The 15,143-nt window shown below is 51.9% G+C and overlaps 1 protein-coding gene across 1 annotated transcript in view; it reads right to left on the bottom strand.

Annotated features, from left to right (window-relative positions):
- The window catches only part of CRACR2A (calcium release activated channel regulator 2A), a 103,947-nt gene that overhangs the window by 38,019 nt on the left and 50,785 nt on the right, over positions 1–15,143 (bottom strand). Inside the window, exons 6-7 of the mRNA XM_030834684.3 lie at positions 4,656–4,746; positions 1,016–1,111 (exon numbers count right to left, since the gene is read on the bottom strand). Of these exons, the coding sequence (XP_030690544.1) occupies positions 1,016–1,111; positions 4,656–4,746 (187 nt within the window). The remainder of the gene's footprint in view (positions 1–1,015; positions 1,112–4,655; positions 4,747–15,143) is intronic.

Here is a 15,143-nt window from a genome sequence, read left to right as displayed (position 1 = left end):
GGGATAAATCTAATTGGTAAGAACTTAATGCATAATAGTGAAGAGGAAGGAGAGGAGGAGAAGCCAGGCACACTGTGCAGGGCGGGGGTGGGGGAGGGGGAGGGGGAGGCAGCTGGCAGTGAGAGTGTCTTGCTGCAGGAGAGAAACCGAAATCTACAGGTTGGGTACTCGGAGGACTGGAACCGTCTCCAGCCTTAGCATGGGGGTGTCTTCAAGTGTATTTTAATGTGCTGCTAAAAATATCCCTTTCTATTCAAATGGAACCAATGTCTCTGCGTCTGTCCAGGGCTGGATGCCTTCCAGCACCAGACAAAACAAAACAGGAGGCCAAGCGGCATCCGGGCCTCTCTCTCCTACGAGCCCCTTGCTTTGGAGACGAGGCTGCGGGCGCGAGGTTTGCCTAGGTAACCCGTCTCCCTGGGGTCCTGAGCCACGCACTCCCAGCCACAGTGGGTGGACCCTGGGACACCACCCAGCCTGTCTCTGGGGACTCAGGTGCACCAGGGGCGCATCTGGTGTCTGCATCCACCCTGCGGGGTGACGGGAACTGTCCCAAAGGAGGCTGACGCACCTTGTACGGGCACACAGGAACACAGCTGGAGGCATCCCTGGCCCTCCTGGCAGGAAGACATCACAGTCTGCAGCCTCCCCCCAGATATCAGTGTCTGTGACCCCTGTACCGCAGCATCCCCCTTATCTCTCATACAGGATGCAGGAAACAAAGTAACGATTTGGCATTCTGGCGGCTCCTGGGCATAATTATACCACAACGCCTGCGGAGGGTACTTGGGAGAACTCTTGGCATTTTTTCCAAGTTAAACACCAGGCATTGGAGAGTAAAGGCTTTATCTTGGGATCACCTGTGATTTCAGATGCTCTCTTTTGTACAACTAAATGGTTCTTCTCAGATTTAAGAAAAAAAAGTCCTTAAGTGAACGGCAGGGAAAGCGGGCAAGCGCCAGAGGAGGGGATGGAGTGCACAACAGGTGCTCTGAGGACATGGACACGAACATACCCGCTTCTGCTTCTGGATGAGCCGCTCCAGTTCCTGCTCCTTGGAGAACAGCTTCTGTTCCAGCTCCTGACTGCACGCCTGGAACCTCTCCGTGTCCTGCCAAGCCAGGAAGAAGGACACGTGAGGCCCAGATGCACCGGGAGACTTTTTTCCCCCCACCTTGAACCTGCTCAACAGCAGGGAGGGGCCCGCCCATCCTTTGGGGTCTTCTCACAACATCCCAGGGCTTTGGTCACCCGCCTGCCCTGGCGGATGGAGAGTGTGCACGACGCCAGCTCCCACCACGTATGACATGTCGGATGACCGCCTCTCACGAGAGAGGCAGCGTCGGTTAGTGGGCGGGTACCGAACGGGGAACAGAACAGGGGCTGAGCTGGAATCTCAGGCCTCAGGCTCCTGTCTGTCCACTGGAAGATGGAATGTCCTTCCGGCTGGGATATTCTGTCCATGTTGGGCGCAGTCATTCAATCCTTTAAACTGCCCTCCCTCTGAAAACACAGGGGCCCCACTTCTTCCTCCTTCAGGTGGGTCTACGCCCTCGCTGTGTCCCCGCTGGGACGGAGGGCTCCCAAGTCCCGGGGAGGGTCTCTCCCGTGAGCTCCACAGCCCCTCCCTCCTGCCCTAGAACCGGCCTTCCCCACTCAGGGATGCCGAGACCCCAGTGATGCAAGCGGGAAGGGGCCTGGTCGTGGGACAAAGAGGAAAGTGTGTAGCTGGCAGGATGCCTGACACTCACCAGAGCCTGATCTGGTGTAAGGGCCCTGAGTGGGCAGCGGGAGACTCGGGGTCCAGCCCTTGCCTTGCCCAGCCTCCCTGCTTTTTCCTTCCATGTCGCTGTTTCTTGGGAAACATGCTCTCTGCTTGTCCGAGGCATGGCCGCGGCGCAGGCCAGGTAGGAAGAGGAGAAAGCGTCACAGCCTCCATGTAACTCACCACAGGAGCCCCGCGGGCCTTCCGTGCCGCGGAACGACACCTCCCCAAGGAGGACAGTGGTGAGATGCAGCCCTGGGGGCAGCCCTGTCTGGAAGCAGGAAGGTGAGGGGACAGCAGCCCCCGTCAAAGCCCAGGGCTCTTCCTCAGCCCCTCATCTGGGGACGCCACCTCGTTCCTCAGCCTACTTTTTTTTTTTTTTTTTTTGCGGTACGCGGGCCTCTCACTGCTGTGGCCTCTCCCGTTGCGGAGCACAGGCTCCGGACGCGCAGGCTCAGCGGCCATGGCTCACGGGCCCAGCCGCTCCGCGGCACGTCCGGGGCACGAACCCGCGTCCCCTGCATCGGCAGGCGGACTCTCAACCACTGCGCCACCAGGGAAGCCCTCTCTGCCCATTTTGGACAGGTCAGCGGGGCTCGGGGGGAGCCCGTGACCGTCCTCGTGTCGGCCACACCTGACGGTGGAGGCAGGGTATGACCAGGCAGCCTCTGCTCCCAACGTTTGCTGCAGGGACTCTTGTCCACCCCACTGGCTGGGGGTGGGGCGAGCAGCTCCAGGACCCCCAGCTGATGCCGGCAGCCCCACAAAGACCAGACGGAGTGTCTTAGCGGCCCTGCCGGGCACAGAGTGCTGAGGGGGTCACGGCCAGTGGGATGCCGAGCGCCAAGCCCTGGCCAGAGGGTGCAGCCTCTCACGCTGTCATGAACTGCGGACCACCAGCCTCACACGGTGGCCAGGCCACGCCTGCGTGCCCCGAGGCTTCACAGCACGGCCGAACACGTGTTCACGGCTCCCACGCGTACGCAAACAGCATACATCGCAGCGCTGAGCCTAAAAGGCGTTTGGGGCTCAGAGGCCTTGAGAAGGGAGAAGCCGGGCTGGGGGGGTGGGGTGCGGCAGCGGGGTCAGACCCCCCAACTGGGGCAGATTTGCCCTGGAATTTCCACCCCCGCCCCGACCTCTTTCCGTTCCAGTCCCCAGGCGTTGACCCACCTATTGCTTCTGGAAGCAGCATCTTTCCTTAGCGATGACCTTTGACTTGTAGTCATGGTGGGGGGGAGGGGGCCGAATGCCGCCCCCCCGCCAGAACTCGGCCCCTCTGTGCACAAAGCCACTGGGGTAAAGGGAGCGGGTCTACTATTGCAGGGGATGCGGGGGGGGGGGGTGGGCGTAAGGCTGAGGCTCCCGGAAGACCCCCCACCCCCGTAGGGTCTGCTCGGTGAGGAGATGCGTGTTCTCTCTGCCTGTTCTGTTCGCCTTCACTAAGGCTGGAAGTCAGGGGAGGGCGGGGTCAGCCAGGATGCATTAGCGCTCTAAAAATGAAGGGGAGAGGGAGGTCTGGAAATACTGCCCAGCCTCCAGAGGGCTCTGGGTGGAGAACACAACCGGCTTTTTCTGGAAAGCATTCTGACGCCCTCTCAGCTGGAAGGGCATCTCTGATAAGAAACGGGGCCCTGGTGTGGATAATGGGCAGCATGAAGTGAAACGCTGGTTTGGACCCACCTGCCTTAAGGAGCAGGGAAGTGATGTGACAGCGGCTCCGCAAGCCGGTGATGGGGTCTCTGTTCAAAATTCATACGTTGAAACTTAACCCCAAGGAGGTGGGCTCTTTGGGAGGTGATTAGGTCACGAGGGCAGAGCCCACCAGAGTGGGATTAGTGCCCTTGTCCGATACCCCAGAGAGCCAGCTTGCCCACGTGAGGACACAGAGAAGTTGGCAGCCTGCAACCCGGGACAGGGCTGTTACCTGAACCCGACCACGCTGGCACCCTGATCTTGGACTTCCGGCCTCCAAAGCCGTGAGAGATGAATGAATGTTGCTTATAAGCCACCCAGGTTATGATATTTTTGTAACGGCCCGAACTAAGACAGGAGGCCACCTTTCAAATCCAAGACTTTTCCGCTGAGAACCCAACAAGTGGATAATCCGAAAATGGATGAGAGGGAGTTTCCTGTAGCTCCGTCTGACGAATATGTTCCCCGAAAGGATCCTGCTTAGCCTGGAACAGGAAGGGATTTCACCAGTTCTGAGCTCCCAAGACAAACGGCGGGGCTTGGTGGAAGGCTGAGTGCCTGACTGAGAGCAGGAATGTGAGTTTTACATTTTCCCCCGTGGAATTCGAGAAGAGTGGCACTTGAGTTGTCTTGGGAATTAAAATTTCTAGGCTTCCAAGGGGAAAGGATGGGAAGCATCGGCTCTAACAAGGGTCCCCTTAGGGGAGCTGCTGGGCGTGGAGTGGCACGGGCTGCCGCGTTCATGCAGGCTTGCCGTGGAGGTCTCGGGGGCAGCCAGCGTCGAGCCAGGCTTCAGGCTGCTTCAGCTGGTAAAGCCCCTGCATCCTTCTCTGCACTGATTCCTTGTTCATTCATTCACTGATTCAACAACTCCTTGTTGAACGCCTGCCTGCTGTGCTCCAAGCACGGTGGAAGTGCTGAGGGTACATTAGCACGTAAAGGTAAAGATCCCTGCTCTTTGGGGCTTACATCTTAGTAGGACGAGACAGACCACAATCAATAAAAATAACCCGGGAAATTATATGCCATATTTGAAGGTGACAACGGCCTTGAAAAAAATAAAGCAGGGAAACAGGAAATCAACAGTGCCATGGGGCACTGCAATCTGAGATCCGGGGCTGGGGAGAGGGCATGCTCAGAGCAGGTGGTATTGCAGCCCGGCCCGCAGAGCCAAGCCCCGGGAACGGACTCTTGCCTTCAGGAGAAACTGCTCTTCCTCGCTTTTGATTTGCCGTTCCATCTCCTCGTAGAGGTGCTGGATCTCTTCATCATAGGCAGCACTTTTCCTGCACAGGTGACAAAAAGAGAGCGTGATAAGACGCCTTTATCCCCCAGTGGAGCTCTGGGTGGCGTGGGCGACCATGGCGGCCGGGTCAGCCAAGGCTGCAGGGTCAGCTCCCCAGGATCAGCTGACCACTGGGGCCCAGCAGGACCCTCTCATCCTCCTGTCTCCCAGCTGTCCCTCCCAGGCATCCCCGGCTCCACCTTCCTGTCCTCTGCTTTATCTCAGCACCCATCCACGCAGCCTCTGTGACACTCACCGTCCTATTGCCCACTGACCCCTATACGCTTGTTGACAGCATAAAGGTGTGCGGTGTGGGCTTCTTTTCTGCTTGGTTTCTTGGTGTATCTGTTTCCCACTTTGGGCACTTTCTCTCTACCTGGTTCCATCAGTACCACCTGAACTGTACTCTCCTGGAAACTATGTGCTGAACTTTGCGTGACCCTCATTTCTCATAGGATCTCAAAAGGTTCCATGGTGGCGACCACCACCACCATCACGACACCCCTAGAAAGGAAGGGGGCCACACCTGTCCAAGGGCTCACCCATCTCGGCACAGGGCCATGGGAAGGGTGAGGCTGGGTAAATGCTGATGGCAATAGTGACACGCTGGGTTCTCAGCGTCCCCTCCTACTCCGACGAACCCCGCAGGATAGGAAGTACGTAGCTGGCCTCTTTGCTCCTACATGGAGATGAGGACAGATGCGGCTCTGGGGACAAGGTTTGTGGGTCACCCCGGGACGGCTCCTCTTTCTCTCCCAGTGATAGATCCTCCTTCAAGTACTCCCCCAAGTTCAAACGGGAAGGACCAGGTATTAGCATTCGAACCAAGACTGGAGACGATCACATGTGACATTCCCAGGGGGTTGCACCTCTACACCTCTTCTCTGACCGGGCATGGAAGGCCCTCTCTGCCCCTCGCTCCCTGCCCTCTGTCCTGTTAAGGAAACTCTAGGCTCCAGCCAGCAGGCTTACATCATAGCTCTCCAGGGCTGGTTTGAACCTGCAATATACACACCTACTGCCAATTCTGGCACCTGGCATTCTAAACTCAAATGCTGGCGCGCCCTTGTTCTTTATTCAACAAAGGAGGCTTTTAAAATTGAACAAACAGCCCTGGTTCTCGGTTCTGAGAGGTACCAGAGAGATTTCGGAAGAAAACATCAAGGATAGGAAAGCATTCATTCCCCTGAGCCTTCCGTCATTCAAAGTCCCACCTCCCTGTAAGCCCAAGTCCCCCGGGACTCCAGTCCAGCGCCAGGCCTCCCCTCCCGCCCGAGGCTGCACCACAGCCCATAGGCTGCCCCTCCCTCACTCGCTACCTGTGCACCACATGCACAGGCCGCCATTTTGACTGGCATCCTTCCAGTTCCACAGAAACCACACAACTGACCCAGACGAGGGAACCGGTATGGATCTGCACGGTCAAGGTCACTCACCTGTCTGAGTTCCCTTTCTTTGTTGTATCCTCAAGACCACAAACCCCACTCTGAGTGAGTATGGCACTGGCCCAGGGTGTGCTCCGCAAGAGGACACAGCTCTCCAAGACTCCTCCAAGCCAAGGCTCTGTGTTCACCACTGGGCTTCCCATCCCAGGAGTAACAAACGCCTTTCTGGTGAAGAGTGAGAACTCTCTTCTTGGTAAATGACAAATGTTTGGATTGTTACTTTGGTTCTTAGCTACCCCATGACAATTACAAGAAAACCTTGGCAGGAAATAAGGAGTCGAGGCTCCTGCTGTTGCATAGGGACACCTCAGGGACAGAAATGATACAGTGGAAAGGAAATTTCAGAAACAGAGATGGTCTTCCCCTGGTGCCTGGAGTGATCTTCCTGTGCTGGAAGAAATTCCAATGCTACGTGGTAAACGGTATCCAGGAAAATTTTAGAGACAGTGATTCCAGCTATATGAGCACCAGGGAACTAATAAAGTGATATGAGAAAAACTTAAAAATGGATTTGACGCTGCTAAAGCAATACTAGTTACAGTCAGGCACATAAGCTGTGTCCCGTTTAGGCCTAATAACCATGCAGAGCATTAATTCCACACTATCATTAAATGTGTTATATTAACTTGAAGTTTTATTGGATTAAATTAAGAAACTCTAGGCTTCTCGTGCTCACATGTCAGTCTGTTAGTCGTGAAGTAATTTTGCAAATTGCTACAAACAAACAAATGGGAGGAAGAGAGATGTAGCCTCTGAATGGCATCTGCTCCCAACCCTCAGCACGAAGGATGCGCCCACCACAGAGAAGTCCTGGGATGCAGGCGGGCATCCGCGATCCTGGGCCCACACTGGATCAGACATGGAGCTCCTTCTTTGCAGACGCTCTTGAACAAAACCGGCCAGCATCCCGGGAGGCTGCCGAGGCCTGAATGTCTTCAGAGGATGAGCCCTGACCCAGGGCCGGACACCCGAGCCCCGGCGATGAGATCATTAAGGTGTGCACACCACTCCCATCACCAAACCAGCTCAGAGGGCAGAAGACCTCCTCCGATCCCAAAGTAGCACCTGTACCCCCGGTTCCTCCCAGCATCATCTCGATGACCAAACGAGAGAGCAGGTGTGCAAGGTATTTGAACTGCAAAGTCCTAAATGGAGGTAAGGGATTATTTATTATCGTAATTATTATCATGGGCTGCGGGGGGCAAGGGCTAACACTCCCCAAGGGGAGGAGGGCCTTTGTTTCAAGAATAAAAGGGTTGCTAGGTTTGGAAAGGGTCAGAAGCAATCAGCAAGATGAAGAACAGGAAGCTTAGTCAATCAAACCTCCTGTCGGAGCGAGATCCATTCAAGATGCTGGCTGTGTGTGAGCAGGAGCTGCAGAGAAATTATTTTTCTGGAGAAACAATGGCTAGAGACACTCTCAAAACACCTGGGCAGGGCTTCCCTGGTGGCGCAGTGGTTGAGAGTCCGCCTGCCGATGCAGGGGACGCGGGTTCGTGCCCCGATCCGGGAAGGTCCCACATGCCGCGGAGCGGCTGGGCCTGTGAGCCATGGCCGCTGAGCCTGCGCGTCCGGAGCCTGTGCTCCGCAACGGGAGAGGCCATAACAGTGAGAGGCCCGCGTACCGCAAAAAAAAAAAAAAAAAAAATATCTGGGCGTATGGCTTACGGTGCTCCAGCCGGGCTTACCACGTTCTGCCATCAGAGGAAAGAGGCAACGGATTATGTTTGCTTATTATACACCCCTTTGTTGCCACTATTTCTAAAACCACTCAGATTGCCTGACGCACCCAAACACAGACTTTGAAGTCTTCTCCATGAGTCCGTTCCAACGCACTGACACCCTTCTCTGACCTCGGAGGACACCGTATGTCTTTATTTGAACATTTCAAAGTCCTGAACTACTCTTTCTTTTTGGTTTATGCTGTCTTCACTAGGTTACGAACACTCAGACATTGATGTCACCCACAGGGCCTGTGCTCAAAATGTTAATGCTGAAAATCTGCAAGAAATAAATTTAAGACTTTGGATACCAGACTCAGAAGTCCATGGGTGGACCACATGGCAGGAAATACCAGATTCCAGGGGAATTGCAGAATTTCGGGGTTGGAAGGCTTGTCTAATCCAACCATCTATTTTTCCAGTGTTAAAATCCTCGCCACAACATCTCCAGCAAGTATTTACCCAGCCTGGGTTAGAACACCTCCAGGGAGAGGGAATGCTGGATCTCTAAGCAGCTCTTTCATCTATGGACTATTCTGGCTCATAGACATGTGTCTTTCTATGACCTTATCCTGCCTCTGTGTAATAACCCTTCATATATTTTAAAACAGCATTAAGACGTCAAGGAGTAGCCTTGGGTTGCGGTCATGCCTCTCCACTTCCTCCAGCCATGGAAGTTTTCTTTTGGAAGTCCCTTCACCATCCCCTTTACTCTTCTTTGAACGGGCTCTAACTGAGCTTTCTCAAGCCATCGAGTCGCAAGCTGAACGCCCAGTGTATGAGGGCTGGTCGGTGCAGATTAGATCTCTCTCGCTCTAGCTGCTGCCTACCTATTCATGCAGCCTAAGAGCACATTCACTTTTCTGGGCAGTCACATCACATAGCTGATGAACGCTGAACCCATCTGTCGACTGAAACCTCGAAACTTGATGGCAGAGTGATGGTTTTTGTTTTAAAGATGGTGCGACTGAGGGACTTCCCTGGTGGCACAGCGGTTAAGAATCCGCCTGCTAATGCAGAGGACGTGGGTTCAAGCCCTGGTCCCGGAAGATCCCATATGCCACGGTGCAACCAAGCCCACGAGCCACAACTACTGAGCCCGTGTGCCACAACTACTGAAGCCCATGCACCTAGAGCTTGTGCTCCACAGCAAAGACAAGCCACCACAACGAGAAGCCCACTTGTTACAACTAGAGAAAGCCCACGCACAGCAATGAAGACCCAAAGCAGCCCAAAATAAATAAATTAATTAATTTAAAAAACAAAGAAAAAGATGGTGTGACTGAATCATATCTCTCCCACCTTGTGCTTTGGCCATTGGTGTTTTGGATTTGGGCAAGATCTCAAATGTAATTCTGTTAGATTTTATGCCTGTTAGATTCAGTCCATCTTTCTCAACTGTCACTATCTTAATGGATCCCAACTGGTGGCCCAGTGTATTCAATGACCTTCCAAATTCTGTTGATACTTAAAGTTTTCAATCATAATGTAATCTAAATAACCTATAATGTTGGTTTTGATTAGTTAATTTATCTGAGATTTACTTAGAAGAGCATTTTAGGGACTACTCTGGTGGTCCAGTGGTTAAGACTCCGAGCTCCCAGTGCAGGGGGCCTGGGTTTGATCCCTTGTCAGGGAACTAGATCCCGCATGCTGCAACTAAGGAGTCCACATGCCACAACTAAAGCTCCCGTGTGCCATGACGAAGATCCTGTGAAGCCAAATAAATAAAATAAATAAATATATTTTTAAAAAGAAAAAAAGGAAGAGCATTTTAAAAAATATATAAACTGTTGGTTTCTAGTTTTATTGTATTATAGTAAGAAACTTTATTGGTAAGGGATTACTTTTTGGAATCTATTAGCCTTTCCTTTGTATCCCCATATTGTCAATTCTTACATAAGTTCTATAACAAGAATGTGTATTCTACTGCAAGGCACACAACTCCCCATTCATCTCTTAAATCAAGCTTGCTGGTTGATGGTTTCAAACACTTTGTATATTTGATGTGCTTTTTTTCTTTGTTTGTTTGTTTGTTTTGCGGTACACAGGCCTCTCACCGCTGTGGCCTCTCCCGTTGCGGAGCACAGGCTCCGGATGCGCAGGCTCAGCGGGCATGGCTCACGGGCCCAGCCGCTCCGCGGCACGTGGGATCCTCCCGGTCTGGGGCACGGACCCGTGTCCCCTGCATCGGCAGGCGGACTCTCAACCACTGCGCCACCAGGGAAGCTCTGATGTGCTTTTTGCTTGACTGATATGTCAAATTTGAGATAAGTTTGTTGATGTCTTTTAAACTTTTAAAACACTTTTAAAGTCTTGTTTTTATCAAATTTTCTTTGTTTTTCTAAGTTTCTGCTTTTTGTGTTTTGCTATGTTGTTTGGCACATACAGGTTTATATTTGTTTTATCTTCTCTATGGATGGACCATTTTTTTTTATTACTACAAAATATTCTTCCATATCTCCCTTAATTCATGCCATTGGTAAACATGTTGAACACAAGAAGAACAGTGTGTAATAGAGCTCTCTGAGCTATCAATTAATTACATGTGAGCATAACATGTAACACCTGTCTTCTATTAACCACTCCCTTCCCCCAGGGCAGTGTCTAATGATTTCATTCTATGATATCTATGCCTAGTTATTTTGAACAACACAGGGGGGAGGAGACAGAGAAGAGATAGATACGAGAAAGGAGGGAGAGAGATGAGAGTTCTCAGGGGGGCGGGCGACATATGTGTGAAGGAGCCAGGGAGAGTGAGTAAGAGTCACGAGCACTAATTATTTATCCTCTCCCTTCTGTCTCACTATGACAGCTGCGGAGCCTCTCTTGTGTAGTCCAGGGTCGTGTAGGTCTTAACCCCCTGCTGACACCTACAGTGGGCTCAGAGTTCATTAGGGCCAGAGTGAGAAGTTCTCGGTTCAAATCCTGCTTTTGACATTTATAAGCTTTCTGGCCTTGGACGAGTCACATTACGTCAATGAGCAACCAGATGGTAATACCTGTATTAGAAAGAAGTCATGTGTAAAAAATGGGTACCCATGAACTTATCTACAAAACAGAAACAGAGTTACAGATGGAGACAACAAACTTACGGTTACCAGGGGCTAAGGGGGGGAGGGATAAATTGGGAGATTGGGATTGACATATACACACCACATATATAAAATAGGTGACTAATAAGGACCTACTGCATAGCACAGGGAGCTCTACTCAATACTCTGTAATGGCCTATATGGGGAAAGAATCTAAGAAAAGAGTGGATCTATGTATGTGTATAACTGATTCGCTTTGCTGTACACCTGAAACTAACACAAGATTGTAAATCAACTAGACTCCAATAAAAATATTTTGAAAAGAAAGAAATCACGTGGACTTAGTAAGATCATGCATGTGGAAGTGTCTAGCAGGCCCATGACGTCACCACCAGCATTAACAAGTACTGATTGACTACTTCATAAAACAACATTCTGGGCAACATAATTTAGACTTACCGAATGGTCTCTGCCCACCAGGAATTCAGCATTTATGAACTCCAAGTCTGTGCGTAAGTGGCGTGGAGGAAAGGAACAGGCAGAAGAGGCCACACACTGCCCCACGGTGCCAACCCCACCCCATGGTGCCTTCCTGAGCTCCAGCCGACACAATTCTGTGACCACACAGCCTTGGTGAGTTAAGTGGAGGAAGCTACCTGCTCCGGCAGTGGGGCAGGTGTAGAGCTATCAGGGGAAAAGTTAAGAAAGGCTGAGTCCAGAAAAGGGAGATTTTCAACAGTGGGGGGAAGGAGAACAATTATATACTGAGGATGCTGCAAGGGTAGTGATGGATTTGAAAAGGATGGAACCTACTGGAAGCCAGGGTGAGAGGCCCAGGTCTGACCTCGAGGATGCAATGCCACCCAGGACGTCTGACTGTGGTGGATGACCCTTCTCAGAAGGATGACTGTGTGGGGGGTTGTGTAGTGTGCACGTGCATGGTGTCAGGGGTACTGGAGATCTAAGGATGGGACACGTGGGAAGCAAAATGGGCTGGGAATAGTGACGCTCATGTCAATACAAGGCTTAGGTTCAAAGAGGCCTTCAGAGAGAATTTGCAGCGAGCAAGAACTTTCCCTGCCAGCCTCCCACAGGTACTGTGGAAATTAATTAAGCTTCACAAAGTGCACTGCACACAGAGAGTCAAGGTACTAGGCTAGAACAGAGCATTAATACTCAGTTCCACCGGGGTTCCAGCTAATGGCACACAGGCCGAGCCTTTCTGCTATAGAATATTACTTGGTCAACATATTTTTTTGCTGTTCCCTCTCTCCTTTGCCTTCACTTAGGAACAAAAGGGTCTCAGAAAGTCATCTGGTCCCGCCTCTAGGCTCTAGGCAGGGTATGTTGAAATCATTCAAGGAAGAAAAGTAGCATCTTCCTTCCCTAAATGAAAGGATAGTCTTAACCTTGAACAGAACAAATGGCATTCTTCTACAGTTCAGATAAATTTCAGAAGCTTGAACTCAAAGCAGAGCTTCAGAAATGGCCACTGGCCTTGGAGAGCAGTCGCTCCGATCTCATGTGGTTCCGTGTGGACCGACAGTGGTCTGATCCACGGGACTCTGGTTTGCAAAGCCTGGGGAAAGGCAGATGCCGAGAGAGGAAGAGTTCCCCTCCCATCACAGACAAGTGTCCTGTATCCCATGTGAAGGAAGTGAGGATCGGGGCAGTGCAAGCGGCCTGTGTGTGGTCACCTGGTTCCCTGGGCCAGAGTGGGGGAAGGATCCAGGCCTCGACTCCCACCCCATGTGCATCTACAGCACCGCACTGCCTTCCCACCATCCTCAGTTTTAAGACAAATATCATACGATATTATTTGTGGAATCTAAAAAAAAAAAAGATACAAAAGAACTTATTTACGAAACAGAAATAGAGTCACAGATGTAGAAAACATCTGGTTTCCAGGGGAGAAAGGGGTGGGGGATAAATTGGGAGATTGGGATTGACATATACCCACTACGATCTATAAAATGGATAACGAATAAGGACCTACTGGATAGCACAGGGAGCTCTACTCAGTACTGTGTAATGACCTATATGGGAAAAGGATCTAAAAAAGAGGGGATCTATGTCTATGTACAACTGATTCACTTTGCTGTACACCTGAAACTAACACAACATTGTAAATCAGCTATACTCCAATAAAAATTTTAAAAAAAGAAAAAGAAGGAAAGACGAGAAAAGAAAAAAAAAACCCTGACAACTCCAAACCTCTGCATAGGATTGTCAGCGTCTAAATTCCATCTGGGGTCTGTCAATTGTGGAGTGAGCACGCCCTGGGGTGAGGAATGGGGCCGAATGTCTGGAGGTTGCTCCCTTTGCCGGGTCTCCCCCCGCCCCGCCCCTGCCCCTCACGTTCTGATCACGGAGTGAAGACCCTGGGCCAGAAACATCTCAGCGAGTCTGCTATTTGCCGGAGAAGAAAATGGAAGCAAGTTCAGCCTCCGCCAGCTTTGCCGTGGGGATGAGAACAGTCGTGAGGGCCTCAGACTCACCACTGCCCCCTGCCGCCTTCCCCACGCAACTGCGGTCTCCGGCTGCAAAGGGAGGCTCTTACTAGAAAAACCCAGTTAGGGTTCCCTTGTTCCCCTGAAATGAGTCTCTCTCAGTGAAATCAGTCTCTCTCAGTCTCTCTAATGCCTCTCTGTCTCTGTCTCTGTCCCTCTCTGTCTCACATGCACACTGCCCCACACGATTAGGGTAGGGGTGAATGAAAGGCAAACATAAGAGTTTGTAGAAAATTCTGCAAAGGCTGTAAAATCGCCAATTGGATCTTCAAGATGGATGGTTTCTCCCTAATTAGATTCTGCTGCCTTGTATAAACCAGCTTTGCAGCTCTAGTCCATCCGATAAAGCAAACCATTTCTCATCAGTCAGGTTTACAGATCACGCCCGCGGCGCACACAGCGCACGAATCGACCTCCCCTTTCCATCCGCTCTCGGGGCCAAGTTAACAATGTGCTTCTGCCTCCGATAATAATACACCAATAAAAGGACACGTGCGTGACTAAGCTGTGGCCTTATGGCCTGGAGCCCTCCCCGAGAACGTCCCTCCACGCTGAGAACAGGAGTGGAATTATAGACTGGAAGGGCTCCTGGACACGCCTTTTGCAGGCTGGTACCTTCTGGAGAAACAGGCCAGAGCAGCATTTCTCAGCGGGGTCTGGGGTCTGCCTGCATCAGAACCCCAGGGGAACGTGTGCTAAGATGCACATTGCTGGGTCCCCTGCCCCCAAAACACACTGATTTAGACCCCCTGGAGGAGGGACCTGGGAATTTACTCTCTAATCAAGAGTCCCTGGTCATTCTGCAACAAGCTAACATTCAAGAACCACACAGCTAAGGCTCGCAAGTGGTACATAAGGGCCACCTGCCATGTGTACGATGCTTTAATTGCTGCCCTACCTGGAAGCAAGGCCAAGGAAATGATGACGTCCCCGCCCGCACACACACACATCACAGAACACCAGTTCCCAGGCTGTGTCAGGTGCCGGGATCACGGCTGGGCTGCCTGTCAGGTTGTGAGACACATTCCCTCCTGGTCTGGACACCCTTGCAGAGCCGAGGAAAATTGGTCTAGACAGAAAGCAGCAGGATAGTGGCCGGGTGGGAGCTGCAGGCGAAGCCCTCCCAGAGCCCCACCCCCCATGCTCCCGAGAAACTGCCCGAGGCCTGAATCATTTGGACGAGGACAGACTGTGCAGAGGAGGGACTGATGCCCGTGAGGGTGTGGGGAGCTTCGCAAAACTTGTCAAGGCCAAGGGGGGTCCACCGAGGATGCAGAACAGGCTACTGAGCTGCAGAAGACTGAGAGACGGCTGCCTTTAATCTCGAAAGCACTTTTCTTCAAAGAGCTCAAAGCACTCCCCAGACACAGCCTAATCCATTCTTACCCCCATCCTCCACGTTAGATCTTGGTAAGGAACTCAACCAGGGCAACTCCTCTGGCAGATTCCAACTCGGGTCCAAAGTCAGAATCCCCCAGGATATTTTATACGCGCAGACTCGGAGCCCTCACCCCAGACCAAGGCAACGAGGCCCTCCTGGAGCAGGGCCCCAGCATCCCCTACTGGTGAAAGGTCTGAAGTTCCTGCTGCCTCCAGGCAGCATCGTTCTACTTCTGGAGAGCTCAAGTTTTTTTTTCCAGATCAACATAATTGGGCAGGGTGCTTTCAGTGGCAAAGGAATTCGTAG

The sequence above is a fragment of the Globicephala melas genome, chromosome 10 (assembly GCF_963455315.2).
Source record: "Globicephala melas chromosome 10, mGloMel1.2, whole genome shotgun sequence".
NCBI classification, from domain to species: Eukaryota; Metazoa; Chordata; class Mammalia; order Artiodactyla; family Delphinidae; genus Globicephala; species Globicephala melas.
Note: the sequence above shows the minus strand (reverse complement) of the source record. Positions and strands in the feature narration are given on the sequence as shown.